The sequence below is a fragment of the Hemicordylus capensis genome, chromosome 1 (assembly GCF_027244095.1).
Source record: "Hemicordylus capensis ecotype Gifberg chromosome 1, rHemCap1.1.pri, whole genome shotgun sequence".
NCBI classification, from domain to species: Eukaryota; Metazoa; Chordata; class Lepidosauria; order Squamata; family Cordylidae; genus Hemicordylus; species Hemicordylus capensis.
The window spans coordinates 447,454,092-447,467,413 of NC_069657.1; the positions used below are offsets into that span (position 1 = coordinate 447,454,092).

The window sequence follows — 13,322 nt, forward strand, 5'->3', positions numbered from 1 at the left end:
CATGCGCAGGCGGTGCGGCGTGAGGGGGACAGGATGGTGCCATTTAAAAACCTCTGCTGAAGAAAACTAGGACTTGGAGCTCAGACGCGTCACGGGCCTCTCTCGCTTGCAGACGGGCACTGCGATGTTGCTTCTCCTCTTGTGCCCTCCCAACTATCCCTGACGCCTCTCTGCATAAGTTGCTGATAAAGAGATGCTGCCCCTTGCAGTCCTCCGCAGACGACAAGAAGCTTTGGGGCTGTTGAAAAGTGGTGGGAGGTGTGCAGAGGGAGAAGGCAGGGCTTCAAAAAAAGGCGGGAGGATTAAAGGCTGCACAATGGTAGGGGAGTGTGATTCACATGTGTAGCCTGCACTACTGGAAAATACACCTGGGCATTTTCGCTGGCTGTGCGCACCTCCCTTGCTGCCTACAGCGACTTTCCGTGACATTTAGAAGCCTGCACAGAGTGGGAAGAAATCCTCAGAACTGGGAATCTGACAGCACAATTGCCGAAGAGCGTTAGATTCATGGGTGAAGACTCTGTGGGGAGCAGCGGAGGAGTCTGTGGGAAGCGTCTTTGGCAGGGGGAAGAGAAATGGGGGCGCTTGATTGGGGGCTGGGTTTTAGGGGAGTTTGGACTCCTCATTTGACTTTTCTCATTCTTATCAGTCACATTTTACATCGTCGAACATAATACAGCTTTTACACAACTTGAATTTTCGAACTGTACAAATGTTCTGCACTTTGCCGGGTGGTGGTGGTGGTGGGAACTGCATGTTTTGTACCTGGATGCACATTTAAAAGGAGTGAGTGGGGGCGTTGGGGATGCATCACAGGGGATACAATATAAGGAAAACACATCTTTTCAAGGCGGCTTTTAATTCGTACAAATCTTAGTGGATTTAGCCATTTTACTAGATGCTGACTGCTGTCTCCTCCGATCTGTTTTAGTTTGTTCATTTTTGAACATTTTATTGGTTTTTGTTCTATATTCTTGCCATAAGCCTCCTTGTGTGTTTGTGAAAAGACAGGATACAAGTATTTTAAATGAATAAAGAGAAGAGTCTGGTTAAAGACTGCAGCCAGTACTGCTCTCCATAGCAGCCTTGCCTATAATTCCAGCCACACAGCTCTCCTCCTCCTCCTCCTCCACCAAGGAGTGGCTTTCTGCCCCAAGCGTTCCCAGTCTAAATGCAGTTGAATCAGCACTTTCTGCTTCAGACTTTCTGTATGTGCATGTGAGTGGCAACCAAAATGGCAGGAAAATAAGGTGTGCTGGGATAGAGTGACTCCCCCATCTGCATCCCAACCCTACTATCCTAAAGGAGGTGTTCAGTTGACTACCAGAAGTTTGGGGCTGTCTCACTCCAGTCTTTTCTTAGTTTCATGTATTTGCCCTAATCATCATCTTCTCCATTTGTGTTAGCACCTGGCCTAGATCTTACTACAGTCTGCCACCTAGTGGTAGGAAAGAGAGAGGAGGAATTTGTCTAGAACAGTGTTTCTCAACCACCGGTCCCTGGACCGCTGCCGGTCCCCGAAGGCTTGAGTGCCGGTCCCTGACTGGGAGTCAACCCCCCCCAAACTGAAATCAAGGCACTCACTTCCTCAATTTTGCACATGGCACGGAAGAGGAAGAGTATCACGGAGGCATGGGACCCTTCTTGTGCCTTGCCTCCATGTGCTGCTGAGATCTTCCTACAGCTATCTTATTCCCTATCTTTACAGCTTCAAACTGTATGCGGTGCGGGGGCATGGAGGAAAAAGTATGGCAGTGGGCGCCACTTGAAGGGCTGCTGGTTCTTGCATGCTCATTATTTGCAGCCAAAGGTTGGTTGATTGAAACCCAGCTGCCTGTTGTGGTCAAGGCACCTTGAGAGGGAACGCTGTTTCCCTCTTGCATCAGTGGGGCTTGCTTGTATGTTGTTTTCATTGGCCCCATGTAGCTTTTGAATTTTTCTAATGGCCCAACATACCCTCTCCACTGAGTAATCAGAAGCACCTCCACCCCCACCCCGCACATACTGAAGACATACTGGAGACAAATTTGTTCACCCAGGCTTTTAGATTAAGGGGTTCTCAACCTTGGGTACCCAGACATTGGTGGACTTCTACTCCCATAATCCCCAGCCATAATGGCCAAATGCCATTGTTGTTGGGGGTTATGGGAGTTTAACTGAGAGACCCAAGGTTAAGAACCCCTAATATTCCATGTTTGCAAAAGATTCCAAATTTAATTATTTTAATGCTTATATTATTTTCATTCTAAACTGCCCAGAGATGCATGTTTGGGGCAGTATAGAAGTCTGATAGAGAGATAGATAGACAGACTTGAAACCCCTTTACTAACTGCTGGTCCGGGAAACTGCGCATGAAGAATGTAGCGGTCCTTGAAACTCTGCACGAAGAATTTAGCAGTCCTTGACTCCAAAAAGTTTGAGAAACACTGGTCTAGAATGAAGATCATGTGTCACAGCCAAACTGTTGTATTTCAGTGTTTTCTGTGTTGTCCTCAACTTTTTTCATATCTGATTTGTGGTAATCCGCCCCCTGCCCCCCAAAAAACAGTTTCAGCACTAGCCTGTCTAGAGTGGCTAAAAGACTTCACCTGACTACTGTTTTGAGTCCAGAGTAAACTCATTCATTCTTTCTTTCTTTCTTTCTTTTATTTTATTTTGGATTATCACAATTGCAGTAAACAAGATATTAAGACCGCTTTAAGCTCAAGAGTTTCCAGCTGTTTGAGATTTGAGAATGATGTTTTAACACTGAAGCATGTTTGCTCAAATTTGGAAAGATCTTTGTTTTTAATTGTTTTACTAGTGCATTAAAGCGGTCTTAATATCTTGTCTGGAGTAAGGGAGAATGTGTGTATCATCGCCACTATATCGTCTTATTCTGAGACAATTGCAATAATAATAAACATTTTTAAAAATGAATGGGCAATTGCTCTGGGTAAAAAAAAAATGAATCAAGTCATTTACGGATCCATTGGCAAAGGAAAAAAAAAGACTAATCAAATTTGCGGCTGGAATGAATGAAATAACTAAATAAAAGGCCAGTAGCACTTTAAAAGAAAGAGGCAAGGCAGAAATGACTAATTAAACGACTGGTAGCTGGGAGGAGTAGGTCCTCTGCGGAGCAGGGCTCATTTCTGAGTAAACATATCTTTGGATCTTATCTGTGAGGACTGGCTTTGTGCTACTGTTGTGGGGAATGTACTAGGGGCAATATTAAAAAAAAGAGGGGGGAAATCCCAAAATTGCTGGATTAATATGAGACTAGCAGACCTGGCACAGAGCATCTGTGCCCTCTTCCCCCAGGCGTCTCTGACGCCCGCCTGGCCCGCTTCTCCCCACCACGCTTCGGGTTCTGGCCGGCTTTCAAGCCAGCCTGGCCCCTCCTCTCTTTCCGCTGCCTCCTCTTCCTGGCAGCCCAGCCGCCTCCTCACCCTGGCGGCCAGGGCCGCCACTACCTCCTCGCTGCCGCCGCCCCACCACAGCTGGGCCGCCTCCCCGCAGCTGCCGCCTCCCCGATGCAGCCGCCGCCGCCTTGCCTGCCTCTCCTCGCCGCTGCCATTAGCTTCCAGTCCAGCGAACAGCGGCCAACCGCTATGAGGGACTCCCGAATACCAGAATAATGACTAATTTTCAAGTTTGACATAATTGGTTGAAAAATAAAGAAAAAAGACTCTAAAATAGGCATTATTGTTCTGAAAAGACAAAAATATACTTATACAGCCACACAATTATTTATTATATTGAGTTCACAAATCTCGGCAGAAATAGCTGTAAATTATATTGAAATCACACACAGATGTGTGTGAGGGGGTGGGTGATGCACTGGGGTGGGACTTTTGACCCATTTTTAATGCTGTGGGGTCTTTTAAACTGGACATAGCTTAGGGCCTCAGAATGCAGTAATCCAGACCTGGCTTCAGCTAATGCTTCACACAGGCCCAATAAACAACTAGTCAGGGGACCGCACTTAGGGCTGATGGGACCATTATTGGCTCCCGGGCCCTAGAATGTAGAATACGGCAAGATTCAACTGCCTCTGAGAAAGAGCACTCTTAAGCTCGAAATGTATCAGGCAATGATTGACTAAAGAGAACACCTTCTTCGCTATGAACCCCACCGCCCATTGTGAACATCAGGAGAGGTTTGTCTGCAGTTGCCACCGGTTTGTCTGGTGGCTACTCGGGGATGGGCCTTCTCCATTGCTGCCCTGAGGCTTTGGAACACACTTCCTGCTGAAACAAGAGCCTCTCCATCACTGACAACTTCTATAAAGGCAGTCATAGACGCATTTGTTCACCCAGCCTTTTGATTAGATGCGGTTTTGATTGTCTGGTTTTTTAAAATAGTTTTATTAATTATTATTATTATTATTATTACATTTATATCCCTCTCTTCCTCCAAGGAGCCCAGAGCGGTGTACTGCATACTTGAGTTTCTCCTCACAACAACCCTGTGAAGTAGGTTAGGCTGAGAGAGAAGTGACTGGCCCAGAGTCACCCAGCTAGTATCATGGCTGAATGAGGATTTGAACTCGGGTCTCCCCGGTCCTAGTCCGGCACTCTTTTATTTATTTATTTATTTATTTATTTATTTATTTAACACATTTGTATGCCACCCAACATGCAAGTCTCTGGGCAGTTTACAACAAAACCTTTTAACCTTTTAAATTGTTGTAATGTTTTAACCTTTTTAAGTTGTTTTTATTATTTTGCTGTAAACCACTCAGAGACTTGCATTTTGGGTGGTATACAAATATGTTAAATAAAAAATAAAATAAAATAATAAATAAATAAACTGATTAATATTCATTCAGCACCTTTGGGGAATGTTTTCCCCACTCTTAATCTTTCTGCATCATTCTTCCCCCTTATCCTGGATGTACTAGGTGCCATGTTCAGCAACCAGGTTAATTTTGCTTCCAGCTGTTTGCGGAAGAGCGCTGCCTCAGTAGCCCTAAAGGGCCTTAGGCTGGAAACACTGTGAAGTGTGGCGGTAAAAAAGAGCAAGGGCGCCAAAGAGGAGAGTCAGGCAATCATTAACAGAGGCATTAACAGAGCTCCTGGAGGGAACGGATGGAGGCAGAGGGCAAACTGTAGCTGCTCTTTGCTCCCTCACTCCGCAAAGAATCAAAGACGAGAAATAGGAAGCGTCATTTTCATTTGCAATCCAGCATGCAGACAGACTGGAAACAATCCCTCTGGAAAGTACTCACCCCAGTTCCTTTTTCACCAGCAGCCATGCAGCATGCTTCAGGCAGTCGGCCAGTCCCAGGAAGAAAAGAAAAGTGAGGGAAAGGGGAGAGAAAGTGGCAAATGAAACAAAGGCCTTCTATTCTGTAACTGGTTTCGGCAGGGGTTCTCAGATGTGGGCCCCCAGAGGTTGTTGGCCCACAGGTCATGATGGGCATTGATGTCCATCTCCAGCCTCAGAGGCACAATGGCTCTCAATACCAGTTGCAGGGGAGAAACAAGAGGAGAGAGGGCATGCCCTCAGCTCTTGCCTGTGGGCTCCCCAGAGGCATCTGGTGGGCCACTGTGTGAAACAGGATGCTGGACTAGATGTGTCTTGGGCCTAATCCAGCAGGGCTGTTCTTATGTTATCTCCAGCTACAATGGTCAAAGTCCAACAACATCTGGGGAACAACATTTGAGAATCCCCAGCCTAAAAAAAGTGTGTGTGTGTGGGGGTCATTAGATCAGATCTTCTGATACAGCCAAATTTTCCCTATCACCCCCAAATCAAACCCAAACTTTATGTCCAATACAAAAATATATACACAGCTGAGAACTCACCCCCTCCTCTGCTCCACTGGCCACCCACGCCCTGCCCACCCACTGCTTGTCTCAAGATGTTACATAACAGGAAATTTGCCCTGGCAAAGCATGTATCCTAACATGTGAATGCATAGTATGCATGGGAGAATGACTTCTTCTTTGTCCCTCATCATATTCCACACCTGAGGCACAAATAAAAGCACCAGCAAACACTCACCTCTCTGACAGAGAGCTGTGGCGGGAAAGACACGGAGAACACAAAGCTGGAGAACTGGTATTCCGAAGAATTAATCTTGTGGCACACCTGAAAAACAGGGATCTATATATGAAGTGCCGGTTTCTGCATGCCACATAGTTTCAGCCCCAAAGGATTAGAACATACGTAGGCAGATACATAGTGATGGGGAGAAGTCCGGAGCTGATTTCCAGCTAAGGTGGTTGGATCAGAGTCAGACATGGGCAGCCATAACCACATCCCAGCCCTAGAATATACACTGCCCAACCCAGATCTCCTGAGGTCAGTGCCTTGAGCTGGGGTGAGGCATAGAGAAGGTACTGCTCTGTTGACCAGGCAAAGGACAGGCTCCTGGTATTTAGACTTGACCCGGCTAATCCAGGAGCTTCAAACTGACTGCCAATTGCAAGGCCTGATGTTGTACACCCCTCTTTCTTCCTACACCGGAAAAGGATTTGGGAGACTGAGCACAGTCCCTGGTAGCTCACTAACCTAAATTAGGGGGTCCCAACCAGTGGTCGTCCAAGTGTTGCTGAACTACAACTCCCATCATTCTCAACTATAATTTATTGTGGCTGGGGATTATGGGAATTGTAGTTCAGCAACATCTGGAGGACCACAGGTTGAGAACCGCTGGCCTAGATTTTCAGCAAGGGAGAGTTGAAAGTGCTATATTGGGAAGCCCACAACTCAGTGACAGGAGCACATGCCTTGAATGCTGAAGCTCCCAAGTTCAATTACAGCTCCAGCTGAAATGATCTCAGAAAGCAGAGCTGGGAAAGACCACAACCGAAGACCCTGGAGAGCTGCTCCCAGCCAGAAGACATAGTGCCAGGCCAGAGAAACCAATGGTCTGGCTGAGTATGTGGCAGCTTCACATATATGAGCAGGATATAGCAGATCACGCCCCCTGCCCCAACCCAGAGGCAGCAAGTTGGGCTCAGAGGGGCATGCAAATGGCTGAATCTTGCCAGGTGCTGGCAGGTTGGCTGGAGGGACTGCAGGAGGGGGCGGGGCGGGAGAAGCAAATGCCAACGCAAGAAACCTCGTTAGACTCTAAGAACATGAGCTGAGATCTTTAATGCCAAGCAAGGCAGTGCAAAGGAGGTGACAGGAGAGGACTGTGTGATGATGGGTGGTGCTCCTTGGGAAAGGGAGTCCGGCCAGGAGGGCAAGACCCAAAGCGGGAAGAGGCCAAGAGCCCTTCTCCTCCCTGACGGAGCCAGAAGAGAGCAAGGATGCAAAGCAGGGAAGGGAACACAGAGCACAGAACCGCATTGGCAAGCGAGATTACCGGCTGGCTGACACTTACTGCTTTGACAAAATCCATCTCACAGAGCTCCTGGAGAATTCCCAGGCAAACACTGCACACGGCTGGCCTTGAGTTATCTGCAGCAAGAATCCCATCATCTCCCACTTCGGTCGGCTGATGGCTTCCATTTGGGGCCTGCTCTTCAGACTCTTCTTTGTTGCTCTCCAGTTTGATTCTCTTACATGGCGGTTTTGCTGTTTCACAAGACAATTGGTCCTCATCTTTATTGCTCTCCAGGAACTCGAGTAATTCATTAAGCAATTCCTAATTAATAAAGTAAGCGGAGTCAAACTCTGTACGCATAGGCTTGCTTCCAAGTTGCCTGAGCCTATGATGAGAGCCTCAAGCCAGCAGGAACGGCCTTACAGAATCCCAAACTGAGAGCAACAGACCCTGCAAATCCTCTGTAAATCCAAAGGGAATGATGTCAGGAGATACATCCCCTTTTGAAAGCAAAGTGGGTCTGCTGAACATTTAGAAGGGAGGAAAGGCCTCCAAGATGTATTTAGTTATTCCATACTGCCCAAAACTTGCGTCTCTGTCTTACTGAACTAAGTCAGGGGTTCCCAACCTGTGGTCCAATTTATTGTGGCTAGGGAGGATGGGAGTTGTAGTTCAGCGATATCTAGAAGACCACAGGTTGGGAACCCCTAAACTAGGTAAAACCTACTACTATTACTACAGTATATAAAATACTACTACTGTTTATAAACAACTTTTCAACAAAAAATTCTCAAAGCTGTCTAATAATAATAATAATAATAATAATAATAAGGTTCCCTGTTCCCAAAAGTCTCACAGTCTAAGAAGAAACATAAGAAAGACACCAGCGACAGCCACTGGAGGGATGCTGAGCTGGGGTTGGATGCGGCCAGTTGCTCTCCCCTCCAGCCCCCTTAAATATAAGAGAATCACCACTTTGAAAGGGGCCTCTTAGTAAACATCCATAGGACTATGGATATCATTGGGACACAGCTTCCTGTTAATCTAAATCAGGGATTCTCAACGTTGGGTCCCCAGATGTTATTGGACTTCAACTCCCATAATCCCCAGCCCCAGTGGCCTTTGGTTGGGGATTATGGGAGTTGAAGTCCAATAACATCTGGGGACTTAACGTTGAGAATCCCTGATCTAAATAGTGGAATGGGGAAAGTAATCTAATCAGAGGCAATCTGCGATGTTATGTACTCTTACCACCCTATGTTCCTACACTTTTATCACCCCCACCCCATTCAGATTTCTGGCCCATAGTGATATGCCTGGCTCCTCATCTCTCCCCTCCAATGCTAAGAACTTTTTCAGCCCTGCAATCTCTGGTCTCCTTTCCTCAAGATCCTGCTGAATATTCCACTGTTTTGAAAACAAGAGAGCTCTGAAAATGGATTAAAACAAACCCATCACCACCATGTTCTTTAGTGTAATCAAACCTTGTGGGGACGCTTGTATGACGCCTGCAACCCTACATGGCAGAGTCGGAAAACACATCGTGGGCATGCTCCAAAATCCAGCAGCATCTGAGCAACAGGCCTGTCTTTTTCTGCCAATGCAATCATACTGAAGAAGCCTATAGTTTAAAACAAAGCGATTCCCAAAATAAGCAAAATGCACATTCAAAGGGACACCGTAAAAGCTGGAAAACATGAAGAAAAGAACATCAAATATCACTGCATGCACAGAGTAATTTCAGCACAAGGAAAGATTGTAAGCTCAGTTCAAAGATTGTAAATACAGTGATGGACTACTGGAAGCCTAAGGAACAAATCCACTGTGGAGTAGTGCTGAGAATATCGGACCAAGACTGGGGAAACCCAGTTCAAATTCCCACTCAGCCATGGAGCTCACTAGGTGACCCTGGGTCTCTCAGTCTGACCTACCTCACAGGGTAGTTGTGAGGATAAAGTAGGGATTGTAAGAATTATGTATGTTGCTTTGAGCTTCTTAGAGGAAGGGTGGGAAGACTTGGTGTAACATAGTGGCTATCAGGCTACATCAGTAACTATAAACAGATGAGTTGGCCTTAGGCAAGCTGCTTTTTCTCAGCCTTAGTTCCACGGCTACAATATGGGGATAACAACAACTGTTTACCTTGAAAAGCTTGTTATAAGGATTGCAACAAGATAATGCATGTGGGATGTTTTGAAGACTCAAAAGCACTAAACAAATGCTAAATATACAGTAGGACTTGATAAGTCCCAGGTGCCGTGGCATCTAGAAATTTAACTGTGGTGCCCAGACTAGGATATTCAGAGGTAGAGTTAATTTGTCCCAGGCAACCCTGCCTCTGTCCTACGGATGTTGCTTGTGAAGAAGATAAAGAGAAGCCCATTTGCCCTCCCCACTCCCCCCACAAAATGTCCATCACTAAGTCCTGTAGCTCCACAACTGTACCTTGACGGGTTCCTAGATCCAAAGAAGATTTGATCAAGGCCTGGCTAAATATTAGGTTTTTAATAAATACATCTGGCCCAGGGGCAACTATCCACTTCCAGTCTGAACCACTTCAAGAATGGAATTTATTTTGGTACCAGGAAGGTTTCCTTCATATTCTCCACATTCTAAGTATCTGCCAGCTAATATCCAGCTCCATTCAAGCTTGTGACACAAACCTGTCACAAGCCTTCCCATCTTTTTCATCATCCCTTGGCTTTCATGACCTAAATGGCACCGTAGTTCCAAACTTCGAAGGATTCACTATGATAAATCACTGAATCCATTGCAGAAGCCATTTCTGTCTCTTCCTTCCAGCTCCTCCAGTTCTTTGGCAAAGGCCTTGCTGGACCATCCTCTGTTGCCATGTGGTTCTCCTTTATTCTACACCTACAATTCCTGTCGCCTCTAATCTACCACTCTTTAGGCTACCTAGTAGAGAAGTATGAGAACTCTAGATAGGGTCCATGGCACTGATATGTAGGGATGTGCATGAACTGGTTTGTACACTCCAAGGAGGGGGGTCCTTTAAGGGGCAGGGAGGGTGCCCTTACCTGCCCCGCTGCTTTCCCCCGCCGGTGCTCTCCCCGAAAGCATTGGTGCGGGGCTGCAGTGTACCGCCCTGCAGCCCTGGTCAGCATCGTACCGGAAATGGCCGTTGCGCATGTGCCAACACTTTTGGGGAGAGTGCCGGCAGGAGGAAAGCACCCTCCCTGCCCCTTAAAGGACCCTCCCGCCTCCATTCTGAACCAGTTTGGTGCTCCAGAAAAGGAGCGCCGAACCGGTTCATGCATATCCTTACTGGTATGTTCTGCTCAACATTATTCAAAGAGGCTGCAAGAGCTATAACAGCTCTTCCCAATTTCTCCCCATCTCACAAAATACCCCTTCAGGGCAAAGTCTGTATTTCAAAGGGTATAAAGCTGTGCAATAAAATCCTCCCTTGATCTGAGCACATGAAACCAGCTACTACTGAGTCAGCCCAGTGCTCCATCTAGCTCCATATTGTCTACGCTGACTGGCAGCAGCTTTTTCAGGGTTTCACGCAGGGGCCTTTTCCAGCCCCCTAGATACCCAACAGAGAATATCTGTGATTTAACCACATTTAGCAACATTTACAATCAGATGCAAGGGAGCATAGGATGGGGGAGAAGCGGCACACTGATATTGTGTGTCCATGTGTGTGCTTTTGCATGCATATGCATTAGAGCAGGTGTGCCCAGCTTTGCCCTGTAGCTATGTTGGACTACAACTCCCATCATCCCTGACTATTGGCCATTGTGGCTGGGAGCTGTAGTCCAACAAGAGCTGGAGGGCAAAGTTGGGCACCTCAGTGCTAAAGTCAAGCTGTATTTGCTCATCATCTGCAAGCCAATAATAATAACAAAAACTCTGTTAGCCATCGCATAACAAATTGTTATCTGGGTGACTTACAATACAACAACAATAGAATAAAAATACAATTAAAACACATAAAACAAAACAAAAAAGATAGCATACAAAATATAATACAAAAGCCTTTTAAAAGACATATTTTAAGAAGCCTGAGTGAACAGGAAGGTCTTCACCGGGTGTATAAAAGAACAAAGTGACAATGCCCAACAAGCCTCAATGGGGAGGCTATTCCATAATCAGGGTGCCACCACCAAAAAAGCCCTCTCCTTAGTAGTCATCCACCTCACCTCCTTTGACTAGGTCATTTGGAGCAAGGCCTCTGAAAAAGATCTCAAGGCCATTTTTCACACAGCAGGCTTTACTGTGAGTTTACTGAAAGGCTTTACTATAAGCAGAGAAGTTGCCTCCAAAAAAGAGATGCAAAAAGTGGACTTTTTAAACCCTGGATATAAATCAGGCTGCACTCTAATGCGCAATGAAAAATCTGAATCGTCTGTGAAGTGCCTCCCAATAGCTCACAGGGAGTTCACAGGGACTAGCCCATGGGGTAATTCTGCCCGATATGTGAACACACAGCCTCCATTCCGGAGGAGATGTGAGCTAAAAGCCCTGTGTCAAAAACACCAAGGTCTGGGTCGGGACAACTGGGAAAAATAGCTTCTCAGGCAGCCTGGTTCCAAGTCATTTAGGCTTTCTAAGGTTAAAACCAGCACTTTAAATTGGGCCCAGAAACAGACTGGGAGTTAGTGCAGCTGAAAAACACCCAGCCCGAATCAATAATCTTGCAGCTCTATTTTGCATCAACTGCAGTTTCTGGATAGTTTTCAAAGGCAGCCCCATGTAAAACACATTGCAGTAATCTAAAAGGGAGGTTACCAAAGCATGGTAAGGCAAGAGATTTAACTTCTAGGTGGCACCTGAAGAACCAAAACACACATTAATAACATTGTTTAAGAAAGAACTCCCGGACTTAATTTGAGAAGGCCAAATGAGGACAACGTTTTGCCAGTTCAGAGAAGGAGACAGCCAGGGACTGACTTGGTTCAATAGGGACAACTGAAGCATAGAGATTTTCAGTCTGCCCTACAGCCCAGAGTTGGTACAGAATAAAATCTAGGAAACTGATTTGCAAGTTGTGTCTCTGGCTCAGATCTTGCTTTTGTCATGAACTCACTAGGTGACCTTAGGTCCACCTTGACCTCTCAGCCTCAATGCTCCCCATCACCGGCAATATTGGGATAGTAACTAACTATCTCCAACTAACTAACTAAGATGCTAACTGATCTTAAAGGTTTATAAGGCATACTTATGAATATTACAGATCCCTGTACCACACTGTCAAACAGAATGGAGACTGAATCAAAGAGGGCACAATCCAGACTAAGCTAGTCATGGCTAATTTCATTGAAATCAATGGGGCATAAATTAGGCAAGTCCCATTACTTTCGATGTGACTTAGCATCATGACTAAGTCTGGATCCTGTCCAGAATACAATGCCCAGCAAACGCAAAAAATAAAGGCTACGCAAATTGTGTAGGGATCCTGCACTGGCAGTATATTTCTATGCATGTTTACTTAAAAGTAAGCCCCCTGGGTTAAAGGGAAGTTATTGTCAAGTAAGGGAGGATGGGATGGCAGCCCGGAAAAATACCCAATAACGCCACGTGTCCCGTTTTGACACAGTGCTCCAGAACTTTCCCCTAAACCTACTGAACCGCTTGGTGGATTAATGCCGCAATCCCACGGAAGCGAGGGGGACCTACCTCTAAGTAAGCGCACCCTGGATTGCACTGCAACCCTCCCTCTCTCTCCTTCCCTTTTTGAGGAGCCCTCAAAGCCAGGATGGAGTGCTCCACACAAACCCATTCCCACCACAAAGTGCCCTGCCCCTGATCATCGTTCACCCCACCTACTTGTTTTACTTGCCAATATGAAGTCAGGTCTATGGGGGAACCAATTTGCGGTAGGACCCAGAGCCCGTGTCAGTGACGTCCTCTTCCGCCATCCCATCCCTTCCGGTAAGAAACAGCCTCCCGAGAATAAGCGTTCCGTCTCCAGCCACCGTCTCCCATGGAGTCTAAGGGACAGTCATTTCCAAGGATTTGAAACTATACTTCCGGCTCTCGTTTGCAGTCCCCCTAGAATCCTCCACGTGTTGGGCAAGACTGGTCGCACCGC

General features: G+C 46.4%; 1 protein-coding gene across 3 annotated transcripts in view; it reads right to left on the reverse strand.

Moving 5' to 3' along the window:
• PUS10 (pseudouridine synthase 10) overlaps positions 1–13,188 on the reverse strand; it is a 41,979-nt gene extending 28,791 nt beyond the window's left edge. The window contains exons 1-5 of one of the 3 annotated variants that reach the window (XM_053247004.1): positions 13,058–13,188; positions 8,749–8,885; positions 7,322–7,585; positions 5,992–6,078; positions 5,213–5,247 (exon numbers count right to left, since the gene is read on the reverse strand). In XM_053247004.1, coding sequence (XP_053102979.1) covers positions 5,213–5,247; positions 5,992–6,078; positions 7,322–7,585; positions 8,749–8,885; positions 13,058–13,154 — 620 coding nt within the window. In that variant the 5' untranslated portion in view covers positions 13,155–13,188. Of the gene's footprint in view, positions 1–5,212; positions 5,248–5,991; positions 6,079–7,321; positions 7,586–8,748; positions 8,886–12,907; positions 13,038–13,057 lie in introns of those variants that run through there. The other 2 variants (XM_053247014.1, XM_053246994.1) reach the window with 2 other exon arrangements.
• Between the last annotated feature and the right edge of the window lie 134 nt (positions 13,189–13,322).